Here is a 20,740-nt window from a genome sequence, read left to right as displayed (position 1 = left end):
CAACAATAATAAGTAAAGAAAAAATACTTTCTTTCTTACCTCAGAATTAGCTTTTTCCTCCTAAAATTGAAACTGTTACAACTGACCCATGTTACAACTATATTACCCGGTATCTCCTATTTGTCAAAACGTGTAGCCACACCCTGCCAGTAAAAAGGACCTGCCTCTATGGGACTCTGCTTTTAATTGAAGTTGTATGGTATTTAAATGAGGTATATACATACATTAGATTGGCCCTTCCCCATATGCAAATTAACCTCCCAGTCCATCATTGACAGTCTTGTCTTACATCTTAGTATATCTGCCATTATTGTTGATTAGCTTCAGTCTGTTCAATCTAACCAGATCATCTGCATTCAAATGACATCTGTTTTCTTCCTGGTTTGATTTGACGTTCTGCCGTTTCAACTTCTAACTCGCATTACTTGACATAGTAACTGATATAATATTACTGAAATCCTATTGGTAATGCGTTATATTACTGTGTTCCCTGTCATTAACCTGGACTTCCACAACAATTTACAGTGTTCCTTACTGACAAAAATCCCACTTTCCCAGCAGCTACCACCAAAGCCACTCCCACTCCCAAAGCCACTCCCACTCCCAGCCCCCTGGTTTGTGTTCATGGAGGACAGCTGCTGGCTGGTGTCTGTATCTGTCCTGATGAATGGACTGGAGAGACGTGCTCAGCAGGTGTGTGTGTGTGTGTGTGTGTGTGTGTGTGTGTGGGGGGGGGGGGGGGGGGGGGGGTTATCCATAACTGCATTGGTGCATTCTGACCAAAACAGGGTTTGTCCGTCCTGTACCTTTTAATGTTCTGATATTTAATTCAATGTAGAACCATATGAAGATAAAGAGTAATAATAAGAACCCTTAAAGGAACACTCCGCCGATTTTCAACCAGCTTTGTATCATTACAACATCAGCAGTTTGGAAGTCATTCATTTAGTTTGACAGTTATTGTTGAGAGTTGATTTGAGTTAAGTTGAGGACCAGTGATGACATTCATGCACAAATAATGTCATCACTGGTCCACAACTTAACTCAAATCCACTCTCAATAACTGTCAAACTAATGAATGACTGCCAAACTCTTTACAGTTTTCTGATGTACTGCTGATGTTGTAATGATATAAAGCTGGTTGAAAGTGTTCCTGGCTTAATAGATGGTTAGCTAGAACCTTTCAACCTCCTGTATTAGGAATCGTTCCATAAAATTCACCACATCACAAAGGCTTTATTTAATTCAAATCTGATGAAAGCCCAAAACAACACAAATCTAATTTTCTCATAAAATCATGTTTCTACACAAACACGCCAGCGTGACATCAGACTCATTTTGATGGTTTGGTAGAGGATATAGAACCCTAATGAACCTTGTGTGTGAGTGTGCGTGCATTGCAATAATAACAATTAATACGATTAATTGTTATGTAATAAGATTGTCCTCCTCTTCAAGAATATGACTTTAAGATATACAAAATATAAAAAAGTGTGTTTACATTTGAAGGACGCTAAAAAAGTTGCATAGTATACCTTTAATTGTTTAATTAAACTTGCCTTTTCCTCTTAGAAAATGTCTGCCACGCGAAAATAATGGGCATATTCAACTTTCCACGCACCCCTATCGGCTGGTTTGGATATGCTGAGGAAGTTTGTCCTAAAGGAACAAATAGTGGTAAATTGATCTCAACCATGACACTGTAGAGTAGATACCTACCATCCATCTATAGGCCTACAGTTAGATCTACAATCTATTCACCCATCTATCTATCCATCCATCCACTCATCCATTCATTCACCTATTCATCTACCTATAATCTAGCTATCCATTCACTGACCCAATGTGTCAATCTATCCACCCATCCATAGTTTTACTTTTCAGTTCTTCTGAAATGATGAATAGAATATGAGGTTCTCTCTCCCATATTGATGATTAAAGGGTATTTCTTTGTGTCCAACACCTTTCCTGTCTAGCTGGCATCCCGCGGGCCTCAGCAAGATGTACAAACCAGACAGGATTCCAGAGTTTTGAGGAGCTACAGTGTAACCTGACGCTCAGTGACATACAAGAAACTGTGAGAACACATGCTCTCCTCCCTTAAACCCTCAAATACCCTCTCGCTTAACCTGTACTGTTCCTGGCCATCTACTGGCAAAAACAAGTGATCAAATCCCAAAACAGACAAAACTGCAGTACATGTACTTCAAGTGATCACACTCCATTGGCACATTTCTTTTTCATGTGTTTTAAGAATTTTTTAAAGATTAAATATGAGAATTAATCACTTGTTAGGAAGGGTCATTTTTGCACATCTCTAAATAAAACAAATATCCTTAATCTCTCAGCTTACCAGCCAAGCCGATTTAGAGAAGTTAGCGGCCAGCACTCAAATCCTGACCTCCAGACCTGATCAACTGATTGCTGAAGACGTCATCACTGCAGTTGAGATCGCCAACACACTCCTGCTGTCTCCTAAAGTCACCGAGGTATGAAACGCCTCTTCCACCACTGCAACAAAGAAGAGACAGACACCTGCACATTATTAGGGGTTCAAGAGGGGCTAACATCTCTTGTTTTTCAACCGGTTTGTTTACCGTCACTATTTAGGGGTCCAAGCACCGTGGACACCGCCAGACCAATTCCCAATGCAAGTGCATCTGCAGCGCAAATAGAAAACGAGCTTGCAGATTTGTCAGGTTCCCAGACTACATGGGGATTATTTTTCTGTGCTAAAAGATGGGCACCTCAGAAACCGTGAGCCCCAGAGCAACCACATTTGGCAGGTGGGTTCCCCCCACTACTCAGGAAAGGCCGTAACCCCATGCCGGCAAGATGGTGGCGCTATTCTAAATTATACATGCCAGGCTCAGCACCATAGCTCCTGCATCACATCTCTAAAGCACAAACACATGCCAGGCTCAGCACCATAGCTCCTGCATCACATCTCTAAAGCACAAACACATGCCAGGCTCAGCACCATAGCTCCTGCATTACATCTCTAAAGCACAAACACATGCCAGGCTCAGCACCATAGCTCCTGCATCACATCTCTAAAGCACAAACACATGCCAGGCTCAGCACCATAGCTCCTGCATTACATCTCTAAAGCACAAACACATGCCAGGCTCAGCACCATAGCTCCTGCATCACATCTCTAAAGCGCAAACACATGCCAGGCTCAGCACCATAGCTCCTGCATTACATCTCTAAAGCACAAACACATGCCAGGCTCAGCACCATAGCTCCTGCATCACATCTCTAAAGCACAAACACATGCCAGGCTCAGCACCATAGCTCCTGCATCACATCTCTAAAGCACAAACACATGCCAGGCTCAGCACCATAGCTCCTGCATCACATCTCTAAAGCACAAACACATGCCAGGCTCAGCACCATAGCTCCTGCATCACATCTCTAAAGCACAAACACATGCCAGGCTCAGCACCATAGCTCCTGCATCACATCTCTAAAGCACAAACACATGCCAGGCTCAGCACCATAGCTCCTGCATCACATCGCTAGGTCGCTTAGTCCTTGGCAACCGACAACCCGAGGGGACGTAGGCAGTTGTGAGCAGCTAACACAAGCTAACGCTAATGTGCTGGTGTTGCTGTATTAGATAACGTTAGCTTGCTAACTAATATGTAATATAGATAATCAATTCAACACCCAGAAGGTTCGCTAACGTTGCCGTCTTGTGTGGATAATGTAATAGTCGTAAAATATGCCTAACGTTACTTACTTCCGTTATGCTTATGGAACATTGTTTTGACTGCAGTGCATCAACTTAGCTCACATCAGCCCCAGGCATAGACTGTAGGATGGTGCGTCTATGTGCCGACAGCCCACAAGCAGAACCAGCTGAGCGAGGCGGCGTGCAGCGTGTCGGTGGACCAGCTAGAGCTCCTGCACGGCTCCAGCACGGTGGGCTCCAGCCCTAACCCCTAACCCTTGGCCCTAACCCCTAACCCCAGGCTCCCTAAGTGCACGTTCACACCATACGCAAAAGCCACGCAGTTTCAATTCAGCGTCCTTGTGAACAGACGAGTCCGTTCACACCAACCGCACACCACACTGACGCCACGCCAAGGCCACGCTGATCCAATAGTTTCAGCTTCTGTTCTATTTTCCAAGCGTGCTGCGCGCTGATCCCGAGCTGCCAGGCAGACAGTCAATGCAACTTGTGAGGGGTGGGAGGGGCCTGTGAGGGGTGGGAGGGGCCAGAGCAGCAGCTCTGAGCCGGCCGCTGAGGAAGAGAGACTTTCTGGTGTGACCAATTTGGTGTCGGATCAGCTTGAGTCTGCTTCAAGCTTCAGTTCGGCTTTGGCGTCTGGTGTGTTCGTTCGGCCACCAAGGATAACACTTTCACAGCCTCAATTCTCAATTTCAGAGATGTTAAATTGAGATCAAGTAACAGGTTTTTTTTCACTGATATTGGTTTGTAAATGAACTCAACTGTATTTTTATTATGGGAGTACAATGCTTTCTATGCTGTTCTCTATCCGCCTATGCTAATGTTTGTGTTACAGAGAATTAGGGTGGCAGCAATAGCTACAGTCAGCCAGTTGATGGATTCCAGTGTACCGTCTGCGCCTGAACATCACAGGTACGGGTTGGGCTATAGGGTTTAAAGTGACGTTGAACTTCGGTAGTGTCTTGGGCTGCGTAGCTTTCTCCGTGATAAAACGTTAGGGTTGTCCAACAACCCAGGATTTACAATTGAGAACGAGGATTTGCTATCGTGTCTCCTGCACGAATTCTATTCCATGCACCACTTTAACTTTACGTCCGTTGCAGACATTTAGGGAAGGGAATAATTCAAACATTACATGCTGTACATTTGTGGTAAAGAACACGCCTTGTCTGGTTGCCTGTATGTGCACGTCTGTTATGTGTGTCTGATGCATGTGTCCACTATCCCCGCCCAGCATCACAGAGACCCTGGAGCAGCTCTCTCTGATGCAAAGTGTGGATCTGAACACGTCTCAGTATCAGGTGGTCCAGCCCAACCTGGTCATCCAGTCGGCCCAAATCCCTGCTGAAAGCACTCAGGGAGTCCAGTTCACTTCACTCAAAGGTGAGCTACTGGTCCTATAGCCAATCACAGGTGAGCTACTGGTCCTATAGCCAATCACATCACACGTTAGTCTCTCTCAGAATGGAAAAGAACATGCTCCATCAATTTCCCTGTTTATATAGGTTGGTTTAGGTGTAAATACGTTACACCCAGGGGTGTAGTGATAAATACAGAGGTGGGTAAACTATCCAAGGTGAGTAGTTTACCCACCTTGTCCCTCCTCATTGATTGATACAGGTGATCTGAAAATACTGTAGGCACTAGGCGAGTAAACTCTGCCTCATTTCAAAGAGGAGGGTAAACTATGTTGTGTTTGCCCTCCACTATGGATCCTTCTTGAACTAATCTTCTTACCCTTATTTAAAAAATAATAATAATAAATAAAATCAACAAATGCTACCTATATCTTTTGAAAGTCTTAACTGTATGTGATGCACAGTTAGTTTAACTGTACTGTTGACAAAATGTACTATTGTAAGTTGCTTTGGACAAAAGCATCTGCTAAATGACGTAATGTAATGTAATGTAATGTAATACATAGTCGAATCTGATTGGACAAGTCGACTGAGCGAGGAATCTTTTTTCTCTCTCATGATCCATAATCTCATTTGTGAGATTGACTTCCATTTTTTCCACACCAGACAAAAGAGCTGAAACACTCAAATAAACTTGGCATAAGAATAATGACTCCCATGATCCTTCAACCATTCCTATAGTAACAGCTAGGGCATTCACGACCACTGCATTTCAATAGTCATCGACTAGGCTACTCCCAAAATGAAGTCGACTATTCATGCGAGATATATTTAATTTTTTCCACATAATAAAAATGATAAATTCTCATCAAAAAGGTCTCAAAACAGCCAGGGTTAACTCATATAGGCGGGACCAACCTGGAGGTATGTGAAATAGCAGAGTCCTGATTGGCTCTGAGAGGCTGTTCACAAATGAGCCTCTAATCCCCAGCAACTTGTCTGAGCCTGGAGGCAACTGGAGTCAACTAGTCGCCTACAGGTTGACTAGTCCACTCCAGTCTGTGAAACCTCTAGTAATGGCAAAAGCTTTCTATGATCATCTAATCATGACCATCATCATCATAGCAAGTGGACTCTGTGATTTTTGTCCTGGAAGTGATGTCACCCAACTGGAAGTGATGTCATCAGTGATGTAACTTGTTCATTCTACATCATGACATCACTGATGAGGTCATCGGTGATGTCATAAGACTGATGTCATCAGTGATGTCATAAGAGCAAAATCATCTTATGACATCAGGGCCGCTGGAAGTCACTTTAACTCATTGAGTGCCAGCCACTTTTGGAGAACGGACGCTCCCAGTGCCAGAGTTTTCAGAGCGTTTTCAGTGATTTCTCGAGGCCCACAGAATATTGTGTGATAATACTATGTAAACACCGAACACGCAAAAAGAACAAGGAGACTCTATTGTATCATCAGCAAAAAAAAGTTTATTGATACCATTTTCCGTTCTTTAGTTATGAGCCGGAGAAGATAGGTTGTTTTCAGCGTTTTCAGGCATTTCAAATTATAAGCTGAGATATTCAGCCTTTTGTGAAATGCAGCATTTCAAGCACATTCACTGACTCTAGATAATATTTTCTGATGTAGTGATGTGGTGTAGTTGTGTCCTGCCCTGCGTGCCCCCCCCCCCCCTCAGCTGAAAACTCCTCCCCACACTAGTAACACACAGCCTCACGCACCAAGCGTCTATTTTCGGAGTGCTTTTGGTGCGCCGCCTCCCAGGCAGCGCAACATGGAGAAGCCACACGCGGACTGCAGTGAAAGGTTTGGCTTTTGAGTGTCGGCTGCTGCTTTTCTAGCAGCTAATCATGTGGAGAAACTATGCTGACAGACAGACAGAGGCGGAAGGGCTCAGTCGTGTGCGCGGATTGACTGTGTTCGCACGCACCGTCAGTTGCAGCCAGAACAATCTACATGGCTCTGGACTGCAGCATGAGCGGGTTCTCTTTGATCACGGCTATTTCAGGCTGTGTATTCCTGACATTTCTGTAATCTGGAGAGCACTGTCGCCACCTAAGGGTTCTGTAAAATAGGTTATAGACCTCCAATAGCTACAATAGTTGTACAGGAAATGCGGAAGGCTTTGATCGACATCCCACCGTCAAAAAACGCATTGGACGTCGAAAGACGTCCGTGGCACTCTACGTCACTATTTAATTGGACGTCGAAAGACGTCCATGGCACTCAATGAGTTAAGCAGGGGGTACTGGGAGGAAGGGACTCTCGGTGGGGCCCGCAACATTGACTCCTGTCTTTGCTGTATAGTGGGAGGTGCATTTTTGAGTAGGCTATTAAAATAGCATGTCAAGTTCACATTTCTTTATTGCCAGATTAAACAATTCGTATTGGTTTAACTTGTTGGTTGGTTCAACACAACATGTGCGCTCATGCACGCTTCTTCTTCTTCTCTAGCCTGCAAGCATGTAACTTCCTTAATTGTTATTGTTGATAATTCTATTTAAATAGGCTACATTTTCAGTATATCAATAATGCAATCATTTCCCGAAACATTCCCAAACAAGAAAGGAACATAGTGCACTGCAAAATATTTTTAATTACATTTGTAAAAAAATATATATATTATTATTTATTTATTTTGGAAAAAAAATCATCTCGCCACTAGGGGGTGCTGCAGCACCTGCAGCACCCGTACTTCCCGCGGCCCTGTATGACATAGGCACTGATGTAACATCAGTTAAGGCTCCTTAGAACAAATTGCCGAATCGTTGACTATTTGGGGTCACCCCTAGTAATGCAATGTAAATAAAGGTTATGGTAATAATACTAACAATTCTGATTCCCACTGTTTAGGAACTACTGGCAGTTTTGTGGCGGACCGAATTCAGCTGAACACCAATACTTCAGAAATTGTGGTGGAAAACGAGTCCCTAGTCGACGTTCTGATATACATACGATTCCCCCACGGTGAGAAGTTTTCCCTCTATTTGGAAAAGTCACAACAAACCATCCTCCCACTGCAAAAAAGACACTTCAGACTCTGAAAACCACTACTACTATTAAAAAACAACAATACATTATTACATACTGCAGTTTCTACTGCTAGTGCTTCTATCACCACAGGAATAAGTACCTGTACTACAGTATTATTATTATTATTATTACATTGTTGTTGTTGTTGTTGTTGTTGTTGTTATTATTATTACATTGTTATTATTGTTATTGTTGTTATTACTAGTTTGGTGGGACTCCGGCCCCTTGTTGTGTGTGTATGTTGTTCTTGTTGTGCTGTGTCAGTAAGGAGGTGGCCCCTCAAGGGTTAATGTGGTATGAGCTGGTGCCTCGGGGGTTAATGTCGTATGAGCTGGCGCCTCGGGGGTTAATGTCATATGAGCTGGTGCCTCGGGGGTTAATGTTGTATGAGCTGGTGCCTCGGGGGTTAATGTGGTATGAGCTGGTGCCTCGGGGGTTAATGTTGTATGAGCTGGCACCTTGGTGGTTAAGTGGTCATTTTGACCACTAGATTCCAAACTCTATAATCTCTCATGATAAATCCCCAATTGAGAGATTCAATGCTCTATGAGCTGGCACTTCGGGGGTTAATGTCGTATGAGAACATCATAAACAAGTCAGAATATCACCAAATTCACTATGCAGGCTTCTTGGACTTACCTTTTACATTAAAAGCAGCTCGGAATCTGCTTGTAATATTAGGACAATCACCACTACTGCTACAGCTACAACATCAACTATCATTCATTACTATTACTACTATGAATACTACTAATAATAATTGACATTCCTCTCTCTCTCTGTCTGATCTCTTGCGTGTGAAGAAGCTGTGGCTGGACAGCGAAAGCCATCAAACGTCTCTGTGGGTTTTGTTCTCTACCAGAACGATCGTTTCTTCACATCCCGGCTCTACAGGAGGCAGCAGTCCACCTCCATCAGGGTCCTGTCAGCCAGGGTCAAAGGTCACGACCGCGCTGTGGATTATGTGGAAATGCTGTTTACACCCACAGTAAGATAACTAAGCTGTCATCACCTTTACACTATATGGATATTTTATCATTATTCAAAGGAGCATATCTGAGCCTGACCCTGTCCACTTCCAACAGTGTAGGACTGTAGCAATATTGCAGTTGTTATGGAATTATGAATTACTAGGCATGCCTAGTCCATCATGCCTAGCTATGCGCGCTCGTTTATTATTATTATTATTATTATTAAAGGGAATGAGAGATGGGAATCTGATTGGTTTGATTGATGTAACGCCCAGCCGGCCCATGGCCACACCTGTGAATAATTCTTAAAGGAGGACTTACCCCCTAGATATGTATTAGAACAGTGATTTGAAAATACCTATGGAAAAAACCAAGAAATGACATATACTCTTGTCTATACTAGACTCTTTGGCTGTGTTAAGTCAAGATTTTTTTTCGGAAATCGACGCCATTACAGTTTGCCTACTGCCTCAAAAATAATTTATTTGAGAGGGGCCATATCTTTATAAATATCAACAACTAGCCAACGCTGGTGGCCTGTTTGGAAAGAGCTTTGCTCAAAATGGTTGAAAGTTATATCAATTTGGTAATTCAGTGGCGAACTAGAAATTTAATTATTTTTCTGCATGTATCTCTATGGAAACTACTCAAACTACGTTACGAGAGCAAAGTGACATGGGCTTGTTAACAGCAGCACACCGCACAATACGACAAACCCCCCGTTCTGGGGTAACACAATGCGAGATTTCTCTACGTCATTCCCTCGTCCAAGTTGCCATATAGTCCCTTTTTCATTTTAGTTTGGGGGCTTTTCGTGATTCTTGTTAAAAGTTGTGCAAAAGTTTTCCTCTCAGCGCAGTGCAGGGCAGGCTGCGCCTCCTCCCTCCTGCCAGACCCAGGCTGGCGAAACAGCCTGCTGCATGCATGGGGCGCTCTAACCTCACGGAGCAACAAACAAACACAGACAGAAATAGCTGGTGTGCGATTTAGAGAATACAGTCTGAGATTGGGTACAGGATTGAGGGAATCCCGCATCTGTTTGCGAAGGTGCGACTGGACAGGACGCTTTTCACAGACGGGCACAGTAGTCGGAGCGAGGCGAGTGTCTCTCAGGGCTACTCAGGGCACAGCTGCAGTGCAGATCTCTCCTCCTCCTCCGCGCATTCAGTCTGTCCAAAATCATTACCGATATAATCTCAGTAGGAGGGATGCAGGGAAATATGATAGTAGCCGATGTGTTTAGAGAAGCTTTGTCACGTTGTCACGTCGTAGTATAGCGTTATATTTTACATGTGCGCTAAACTGCAACCATATTTGTTTGCGGAAATATCAGACTGCTCTCTCTGCTGCTCTCAGAGCACAGAGAGCCCAGCTGCTGCTGGCCTGCTGCGCGCGCCCGCGGAGCTTGGGGCTCGTCCATGTAACAGTACGACTCTCGCCTGCCTGGGCTGGAGACAGTGCTTGCAACTCGGACTGATAATATAAACATCATCATTCGAGCTTATCCAGGTAAGATATCAATAAAGTAATGACACATTCAGCGGGAAACTAACTATAATTAAGACATGTGCCAACTTTGACAACGTTTGGTTCAGTATTTTAAGAGCAAACAGATTTTTTTTTACTTCAGTTAGAGCCCTCTGGAGCCTGATACTAAGTAAGGTTTTTCCATCTTGCCTAGTTGTATAGGCTTTGGAGATGCACCAGATGCACGCGCTAAACCCACCGTGACGTCAGGTTGTACCAAATATCCCATTCATTTGAGGGCACAAAAAAAAGCAGTTTTCCACCCTTAGAGGGCGCTTATGCCAGATATGCTGCTGAAAAATGATACAAATGGTAAAATGGCAACAGTTTGGTGTCAAATGTGGAAATTCTGACCAGAATTCTTCACACATCACCCCCAAAATCATATATATTGGTTAAAAGCTGAAAAAAAGTGTTTTGGAGGTAAGTTCTCCTTTAAGCACCATTCAAAGCGCGTTCCTCTTACAAATGCTCCACGTCAAGCATGACCCGTCAGCTGACATTCAAGTCATATACAGGCCTCTGGGCCCGGCTGGGCTCCTGGTTCAGCACTTCTCAGATTACATCACAATGCCGCAGCTTATATCTGATTTTATTTAGTTTATCATGAAAAAAAAGGGAAGATGACCAAACACATATCCCACAAACGTTCTTTTGTTTTACTATGTGCTGGAGTAAAGTATAATTGTAAACACTGCTGCTTTTGTCGAAGTACACAGTAGTGTATCAAAATTAACCTTAATGTCACAGAACCCGGCAACATGTATTTATTGTTGTTGATGTTTTAGATCATCACCAATGCAGCGCTGTATGACTACGCCTGTGTGTTCTGGGACTACAAACTGGGTGACTGGAGCACTCACGGCTGCACCAAGGGCAACGCATCGGATGGAGTTCTGCAATGTTTCTGTAGCCACACCACTAACTTCGCTGCACTCATGGTAACGTGCTTTGGCTCTATTGTGGCAATTTCATTCAAATGTTGTTGTTTTTTTACCAAACCAACATTACAGATAGGATGACGGTAAACGGAGAAATATGATTTCTTTTTTCTTATTACTGGATTGCAGATAGCACCAAAACTGTTTGCACTAAGGCTTTTTTGTTCAGCCTTTATAATGGGACTCTATGGAGTCAGCCTTGAGTGTCTCACTGTTAGCAAGGCTGTACTATTTACTGAATTCACTCAATTCTAAAAATTGCAACCTTTAAGTTACTGGTGCAGTGGCACCCAGAAGTGCTGTTCTGTTGTCGTGATGTCAAATATAAAAGTAACATACTTTTAATGTGTAGAGAAATCACTGTTTGATTGTTTGATTCTGTCCTCTGATTTTGTTTCTCCAACAGATATTCAGGGAGAATTACAAATATGCAGAAGCCCTGAGCTATATGTCCGTCATTGGACTATCTTTCTCTATCATTGGCTTAACAATAACAATCATTCACCACATTACGGAAAGGTAACACCTTATTTTCCTCCACATGCAGAAATTAACCTGATCTCAAGACACAGACATTAGGACATTAACTCATTGAGTGCCAGCCACTTTTGGAGAACGGACGCTCCCAGTGCCAGAGTTTCAGAGCGTTTTCAGTTATTTCTCGAGGTCCACAGAATATTGTGTGATATTACTATGTAAACACCGAACACGCACAAAGAACGAGGAGACTCTATTGTATCATCAGCAAAAAAAAGTTTATTGATACCATTTTCCGTTCTTTAGTTATGAGCCGGAGAAGATAGGTTGTTTTGAGCAAAAACAGGCGTTTCAAATTAGAAGCTGAGATATTCCGCCTTTTGTGAAATGAAGCATTTCAAGCACATTCACTGAGTCTGAAGCTAATATTTTCTGATGTAGTGACGTGGTGTAGTTGTGTGGTGCCCTGCGTGCCCCACCTCCCTCTCCCCCCCTCAGCTGCAAACTCCTCCCCACACTAACACACAGCCTCACGCACCCAGCATCTATTTTCGGAGTGCTCCGTTTTTGTGCGCCGGCTCCCAGCGCGACACGGAAAAGCCAAACCGGACTGCTGAGAATGGTTTGGCCCTTCGGCGTCGGGTGCTGCTTTTCTGGCGGCTAATCGTGTGGAGAAACTATACAGCAGAGACAGAGAGGCTCAGTTGTGGGCGCGGATTGACTGCTGTTCGCAGCCAACGTCAGCTCCAGCCAGAGCAATCTATATGGCTCTGGCTGCAGCATGAGCGGTTTCTCTTTCATCACGGGGCTTTTTCCTGCTGTTTTCCTGACCTTTCTCTAATCTGGAGAGCACTGTCGCCACCTAATGAGTCCGTAAAATAGGTTATACACCTTCAATAGCTACAATATTTGTACAGGAGATGCCTGAGGCTTTGATCCACGTCCCACCGTCAAAAAACGCATTTGATCGACGTCATTGGTACTGAATGTTACTATTTACTTTGACGCCGATCGACGTCATTGGCACTCAATGAGTTAAGACAAGGCATAACATAAATACTGAAATATAGCCACATGTGGATATATATATATATATATATATATATATATATATATATATATATATATATATGACCATTACAGGAGGTCTTTCGTGCCCACAGCAATAGACACAGGGCTCTATCGTTGCATCGGCCTATGAACTGCGCCCAACGCCAGACGCAGGGCAGATTAGGGGGCTTGGACCAGCGCACATATTTTGGTATCGGCGCTACACGCAGCCTTAAGCATTATAACCGCGCCTTTTAAGCGTAAAATTGTGCACAATCTGCTCATTGGAGAAGTGCAGTAAACAAATCACAATCTTCCCTTTTAAGCTCCAATTCCACGGAGCGATCCAGTCCGGTCAGAAAAGCCAAGCGCTCTGAGCTCCCCCCCCTCCCTTTCATCCCCGTCTGTCTCATATATTATTCCATATTATTATGCTTCTCAAACCAATCGAACTGCAGTTTAAATACTGCAAGCATGTAAATACGCTACACTATAGCAGATCAAAGTGAAAAGAATGTTCTAAACGCATTGGCTAGAAAAATATAGCCTATCCCATGTGGCCTATGTCATGATGAGATTAGATTGGTGAAAGTTTGTCCAGATTAGAATGATATCGTTTTCTCTCGCTTCCTTTTCTTCTCCAGTGCTGCAGATGATGCACATAAATATAGCCTACATTATGTAAAAGTCATTGCATAAATGTGTTTTTATTGTAAAAGTGAATGTGAAGTAGGCGAAGCCAAGTCTTGCAGAGCGGAGATCACAGTAAGACATCACAGTAGAACCGTGTTACGGCTGTCACTCATCTCTAAATCACGTTAAATCTGCGAGGGATATTTATACCACCTGGATTACATATATGTTTCACATAGGGTTGTGTTTGGATTTCTGTTTTATTTTCGCCAATATTGAAATGTTCGAGAATTGCATGTTGTGTGAACAGAAACATTATTTCTATGTACCACTTTAGGCAGTTTAGACTGATTTGGTTGATATTTCCTGTCGAAATGGATTAGCATCAATGCATGCTGGGAGATTTCACATGTGGCTCAACAGCCTCTGAGGGAGTGAGAGAGAGAGAGGGACTGTCTAATGCGCGAGAGAGAGGGAGTGTTTGAGAGAGAGGGGGAGAGAACAGCCTCTGAATGACAGGGGCTCAAAACTACGATATAACAACTTTTTTCCATTGGTCTTTGTGCCTGTCTGACGCACGAGAGAGAGGGAGTGAGAGAGAGTGTGAGGAGGCAGAGGAGAGCTGCGCGTAAATACGCACAGAATATCCACGGCGCACTGAATAAGGCCTGGTTTTGAAAAGCGCTAAATAAACGCCAGGGGGGAAGATATCGTTAGGCCGGTATTTAAGGCCAAAACGCCCATTCTGGCCTATTCTGGCACTGCGCCACGCCTCTTTGGTGTAAAGCGCATTTCGGGGCCTAAAACCATGTTGCCATCTTCCCGAGGCAGGCGCAAGGCACGTTTTTTTGCGTTTAACGCCAGTTTTTGCGCCCAAGGCCTGTACCAAGATAGGGCCCACAATCTGCTGTGGTAGTTTTTCTCCAGCCTGGCATAATTACAGATCAGAATTTGTTATATTCACAATAATACAACCAATTGTACTTTATTGTATTGTACTGTATTGTCTGTGGTAGTTGGCCAATCATGCAAATTTGGATGTGGGGACGTGGTAGAAAAGCAGCAGCCACCAAAGTAAACTGAGCACTGCTAAATAAAAAAAAGGTATCAAATTGACTATTTTAACTGAAATGTGATAGCTGTTCACTAAAAATGTTAAATGCAGCGTGATTGTTATTGTGTTGACGTATTTTAATCGCTTTTTGGGTTTAGCTGTTACAGTTTGCTTTGGCCATTGAGGGTATGGACAGCGTTCCTGACAAAATAGAGCTATGTCAAGCTCTACAGTGGCTTCACTGATTTGTTTTAACACAATCAATCTTTATGATGCTAGGTCAATGAGGCCCAGGAGGTTCAAACTAACCAGAAATAGCCTTTAAGGATTGCTTTTCAACTTCTTCAGTTTTCAAGCAAAAGCTCAGCAGCGCCGGAAGGCCCGGATCACCACAATTGTGCTGGTGAGTATCTGCATCAGTCTGCTGGCCTTCAGCATCATCTTCCTCTCCGGAGTCAACAACCCCAATGAAGCCAGCAGCACCCAGGTGGAAGCCACCAGCACCCAAACCACCGTCCCTGATTCAGACGTCCATGTTGAGCCAGATCAGGGCCGCTGCACGGCAGTGACGGCTCTTCTCCACTTCTTCCTGCTGGCGACCTTTGTGTGGAACGCTGTGTTCGGCACGCAGTTGATGTTTCTCATCCAGAAAATGCGCCTCAGTCTTCCACCTGCCTTCATCCCCCTCAGCATTACTATTGGATGGGGTATGAGATTCAACATTCAAATATTTGAAATGAATGAAGATTAGGAGCACAATGGTACCGCAGGAAACAATCAATAGGTGCTCTTTACAATAGTGTTTGTTGGGATAGCCAAAATGTATTCGTCTTTGTGTCACACGGGTAATGAAAAGTTCAAAGTGACGGACGCATTTCAGGTCAAATGAGCTCTCATCAGGGTGCTCCCACATTGGCCGGTTTTGTGAAACTACTGAAGTGAAATGAATGGTTTTAATGTTTGCATTTTCAACAGAACGCCTCCGACACCATTTGAATTTTAATGCATAAAAAAGTAGCTACTGATTGATTTTCGATTGGATGGGTGTGTAGGGGGAATGGCTAGCGGGTGTGGGTGGTGGGAAGGGGTGTGGTGAGGGAAAGGCTCAGGGAGAAGCTCGAGATAGGAAGGTAGTAGAGGATAGGGATACTGTAGGGAGGTCATAGAGGCTCAGGGTTCATAGGGTGGCTAGAGAGAGTGGCCAGGGGGATGTGGGTCTGCATTGAAAAGTGAATATGTGAGAGTGAGCAAGACCCATGTGGACGTTTCTTGGTTTATTGCTTACCTTGACAGAATACAGACCATAGTAGCATAAAAACAAACTGATAATTTATAGGTTGTTTATTTAAAAAGTATCCTAGGTTGTTGCAGCACGAATCCTTCTTCAGCGTTGTTGATATTGAATTCAAGCCACCTGTAACTAGTTTGATTTCCTGTGTGATTTTAGGAGTACCAGCTGTCATCGTGGTGATCACACTAGGAGCTACCTACAGTGTCCACACACCTTTGGGATACAGACGGGAGGAATTGTGGGTCAATTACAGTCTTTTACTGTCTCTCTGCACTCGTATCTTCTGTCTGTCTCTCTGCCCTCTTGTCTTCTGTCTGTCTTCTGTCTGTCTCTCTGCACTTGTCTCTTCTGTCTGTCTCTCTGCACTCGTCTCTTCTGTCTGTCTTCTGTCTGTCTCTCTGCACTCGTCTCTTCTGTCTGTCTTCTGTCTGTCTCTCTGCACTCATCTCTTCTGTCTGTCTTCTGTACTCGTCTCTTATGTCTGTCTCTCTGCACTTGTCTCTTCTGTCTGTCTCTCTGCCCTCTTGTCTTCTGTCTGTCTTCTGTCTGTCTCTCTGCACTCGTCTCTTCTGTCTGTCTTCTGTCTGTCTCTCTGCACTCGTCTCTTCTGTTCTAACAAATAGGTTCCCTTTGGACACATCAGGTGTCGCCAAAAAGGGCAATAAAAGTGCTAAAAGCGCAAATATTTTGCCTTTATTATAGATGTTGCTATGTTAGTTATCCCCCGCCAAAGGGGGGGCCTCTTCGTTAGTTTGTTAGTCACACTGTAATGTCGACTTTGTGCCGCTAGAGGGCGGCATTGACAATGAATGTGACTGAATCAAGAGTGGAACTACGTCAATGCTCGGGGACAACATGTTTAATTTTCTTACATGTTTATGTTTTTCCTTTTCACTTTGGGATTTTAAAGATCGCGTGACGTCCAGATATTTCCAGGAGCTACAGTGGAGTTTGATATGAGAAAATGTTTCATGATGTAAAATATCTGCGGTAAACGTCCGATTTTGGTGTCAGTCACTCAGAATCAAAGAGCTCTTATTAATTTTACGGTACTGTCACTATTTTATTTTTTATTTTATTATTTCTTTTTTTACCCTCAAGTTGCTGGCTTGCAGCTCTGGACAGCGACGGACGCTTTGACTTTGGGAAACCAATGTTTTGGGGCTTCCTCCTTCCAGTTGGCCTGGTCCTCATCTACAATGCTGTACTGTTGTTTTTCTTTGTACTAAAGACATGCAGAACAAATCCCAACCTAAACAGGTGATGTTGGACACAGATTGATCCTGATAATTCTCTTTAGCTAACTCTTGTTTGAAGGTATCTTATTGCTCTGTTTGAACCACTCACCTAAATAATATGGACAAACCACACTATCTTTTGGACTCACGTTTTGCACCAAAGTGTTGTGAGTCGCCATCTTGGTGTCCTTGCACAGCTCACGGGAGATGGGGGTTTCCCATGAGCCGCAGCTCCGCTCTACTATTGGTCCATGATCGGCAAGCTGCGCGATCACTGGACAGGCGACCTGCCAATCACCCCCTTTTATATTGTTTATTTTACTCCAAACGGGCGAGTTATATAAGAAATGAGAGAAATACGAGTGGGAGGGTTAGGGTTAGAAATACGAGTGGGAGGACATGATGTGTGAATGGGGGAAAGGGGAGGGAGGGGAACAGACACTGCACTAGTTATATAAATGTGTCACAAATTTGGTTACATGTAAATATACTTGAGTGTCATCAGCATAGAATTCAATGCTGTCTTCTGATGATATAACCTAGAGGGAGCATACATATTTTAAAAAGAAGGCCCCAGTAAGTAACTGTCACTATAGTCATGTAGTCATATTTTTTATATTTTTGTAATCAATATTATCAGCATCGGACAAGAATTATTGATAATAGCCATCATGCAGTATCAACTTTTACATGTATTTATCTGCAATGTTTTACTCTATGTTTTACTAAAGAATAACGGCCAATCCTACTCTTTCTGTTGTGCAGTACCAAGCAGACAAAGTCTTTGGGGAAGAAGTTCCTCACTAGTTTTTCAGTGGCTGTGTTACTGGGCCTTTCCTGGATACTGGGTTACATGGTGCTCAGTACCAACCATGAGCAGGGAGTGGCCCATCTCATCTTAAGCATCGTCTTCTGCCTCTGTACCACCACACAGGTTGGTTAGAAGAATACAACCACTTTGTGGTACAATATTATTTAGAGTACCTACCTCTCACTGGCTTCTGGTTAGTTTTAGAATTGATTTTAAGATTTTATTGATGACTTACTGTATAAAGTACTAAATGGCCTGGCTCCAGAAGATATTTGTGAAACTCTATCTCCCTCTGTACCAATTGTTACATACCAGTGCCCAGTTATAACAATATCCATATTCTGGCTCGTATTCTTCTTTTTCTGGGGGTTAACTGGCATCAATGGACAACATTAGAACCAATTGGAACCAATTTCCTAAATAAATGTTTGGCTAGCCAATAGCCATGTATCTCTTTTATACCTTTGGTTCCTCCTCATCTTCTTTGGACCAACTTTACTGTTTCTATGTAGGTGTGTCACAGTGAAACAGACACTGTGTTTCTGTGTAGGTGTGTCACAGAGAAACAGACACTGTGTTTCTGTGTAGGAGTGTCACAGAGAAACAGGCACTGTGTTTCTGTGTAGGAGTGTCACAGAGAAACAGGCACTGTGTTTCTGTGTAGGAGTGTCACAGAGAAACAGGCACTGTGTTTCTGTGTAGGAGTGTCACAGAGAAACAGGCACTGTTTTTCTGTGTAGGAGTGTCACAGAGAAACAGGCACTGTGTTTCTGTGTAGGAGTGTCACAGAGAAACAGACACTGTGTTTCTGTGTAGGAGTGTCACAGAGAAACAGGCACTGTGTTTCTGTGTAGGTGTGTCACAGAGAAACAGGCACTGTTTTTTGCAAAAAGTATCACAACTCAGAAGGTTCGATACATTTACATGTATGAACTTGATACATTTACATGTATGAACTTGAATGATCCGGTTGTTTGAAAAGAATGGGCCTGCCCATCACTAGCTCCACCTGGTGGCCACTGATCACCTCCACTGGAGCAATTGGTGGTTATGTGCCTTCCTCAAAGGCACGTCAATTTCTAGGGAACAGCAGAGAGTCACTTTTTCATTTCCTGAGCTAAGAATCAACTCGAGCAATAAGAAAATAAGAGTGATCCTAACCACTTTCTTCATGCTCACTCTCCAGGGTTTTCAGATATTCATCTTCTTCACAGCAAGAACACCAACCTTCAAGAAAGCCTTCTGCACGGCCATCAGGCATACCGCTTCTGCCTGCACCCAGAGCAAAAAGAAAGAAAGAAAAGAACAGGAAACGCAAAGCACTGGCATTAACTTAATTCAAATCAACTCGAGTGCACCCTGCCCCCAAGGTGTCTGCCCCCAGGCTGCCACTGATGCGGATGTTGGCTGTGGGGGGGAGGGAGAGAGAGATGTGTCTGTCTGTCCCTAATGGCAATATAGACAAGTTTCCTGGGCCGTTCCTAGGGCGGCGCCATAGCAGCCTTTCGTGTCCCCGGCTTCCGTTTAAGTCCACATTGCGTCCACAGCAGCGAGCACATCAGAAGGCAGCAGCCGAAATATCCAAACTTTTTTACAACGATCGATAACATCAGCTACACTAACGTTAGCAGACGTTATTAACAATGGGTTATTCTGGAACACATTGTGCAGTGCGTGGCTGTCACAAAACACAGTGCGCGTTTCCATCCACTGCTATTTTGCGAATTATAGAGCTGACAATCACCTCGTGTTTGAGGCTGTCTGAGCTGCTGATCAGCTGCTAGACCCGATATACAGCTCTGTTAAACACATCTAACGTTATTAATTTAAAGTTTCTTGATGATCTACAAGTAGACAAAGGTACCATAACGCCATTTCTGGATTACCAGGTGCGACTCGGCAAACTAACATTATAATCCCAACCCGATCTCCCAATTTTTTTTTTAAATAGCAGCGTTTGTGGACCAACGTTGCTATGTTACAATTTCGTCTCCGAAATTGTAAAATGGTAATCCACGGAGCAGATAGTAGGTGAATACAATTTCATTCAAGTCTAGAAGTGAGTCGCCTTAAAGTTAATATCCCAGTCTTCTTCTGTTTACCACGGCGGGTATTGTGCTGCGTATTTACCACGATTTACCGTGTGTAGCCCTATTGTGTGGAGGCTACACATGGCATGTCATGTTTTGCAGTGATCAAGGCAAACTGGGTTGTTTTTGAATGGAGAGACACCTAACGTTAGTCTGGCTGACTGTGACAGAGGAGAGGACAGTAACCTAACGTTAGTCTGACTGACTGTGAGAGAGGAGAGGACTGTAACCTAACGTTAGTCTGACTGTGAGAGAGGAGAGGACTGTAACCTAACGTTAGTCTGACTGTGAGAGAGGAGAGTACTGTCACTGTGACCTAACGTTAGTCTGACTGACTGTGACAGAGGAGAGGACAGTAACATAACGTTAGTCTGACTGACTGTGAGAGAGGAGAAGACTGTAACCTAACGTTAGTCTGACTGTGAGAGAGGAGAGTACTGTCACTGTAACCTAACATTAGTCTGACTGACTGTGACAGAGGAGAGGACTGTAACCTAACGTTAGTTTGGCTGACGCTTCGGAGCTTTTGAGATAGTTCATCGCGTTG

General features: G+C 43.6%; 2 protein-coding genes across 2 annotated transcripts; both read left to right on the top strand.

The window, feature by feature from the left end:
* Nucleotides 1-624: 624 nt before the first annotated feature.
* Nucleotides 625-8,400, top strand: LOC310776340 (adhesion G-protein coupled receptor G7-like; the record flags this gene model as incomplete). Its single annotated transcript, XM_083636536.1, has 6 exons — nt 625-693; nt 2,349-2,489; nt 4,533-4,609; nt 4,932-5,080; nt 7,931-8,044; nt 8,375-8,400. The coding sequence occupies 6 exons, from the start codon at nt 625-627 to the stop codon at nt 8,398-8,400; spliced, it is 576 nt and encodes a 191-aa protein (XP_083492662.1).
* LOC310776339 (adhesion G-protein coupled receptor G7-like) lies at nt 8,400-19,887 on the top strand (the record flags this gene model as incomplete). Its single annotated transcript, XM_083636535.1, has 9 exons — nt 8,400-8,414; nt 8,973-9,098; nt 11,397-11,549; nt 11,956-12,068; nt 15,112-15,470; nt 16,211-16,292; nt 17,156-17,314; nt 18,058-18,226; nt 19,290-19,887. The coding sequence occupies 9 exons, from the start codon at nt 8,400-8,402 to the stop codon at nt 19,551-19,553; spliced, it is 1,440 nt and encodes a 479-aa protein (XP_083492661.1). The 3' UTR covers nt 19,554-19,887.
* Between the last annotated feature and the right edge of the window lie 853 nt (nt 19,888-20,740).

This window comes from Poromitra crassiceps (assembly GCF_964638095.1).
Source record: "Poromitra crassiceps genome assembly, chromosome: 5".
Classification (NCBI taxonomy): domain Eukaryota; kingdom Metazoa; phylum Chordata; class Actinopteri; order Beryciformes; family Melamphaidae; genus Poromitra; species Poromitra crassiceps.
Note: the sequence above shows the minus strand (reverse complement) of the source record. Positions and strands in the feature narration are given on the sequence as shown.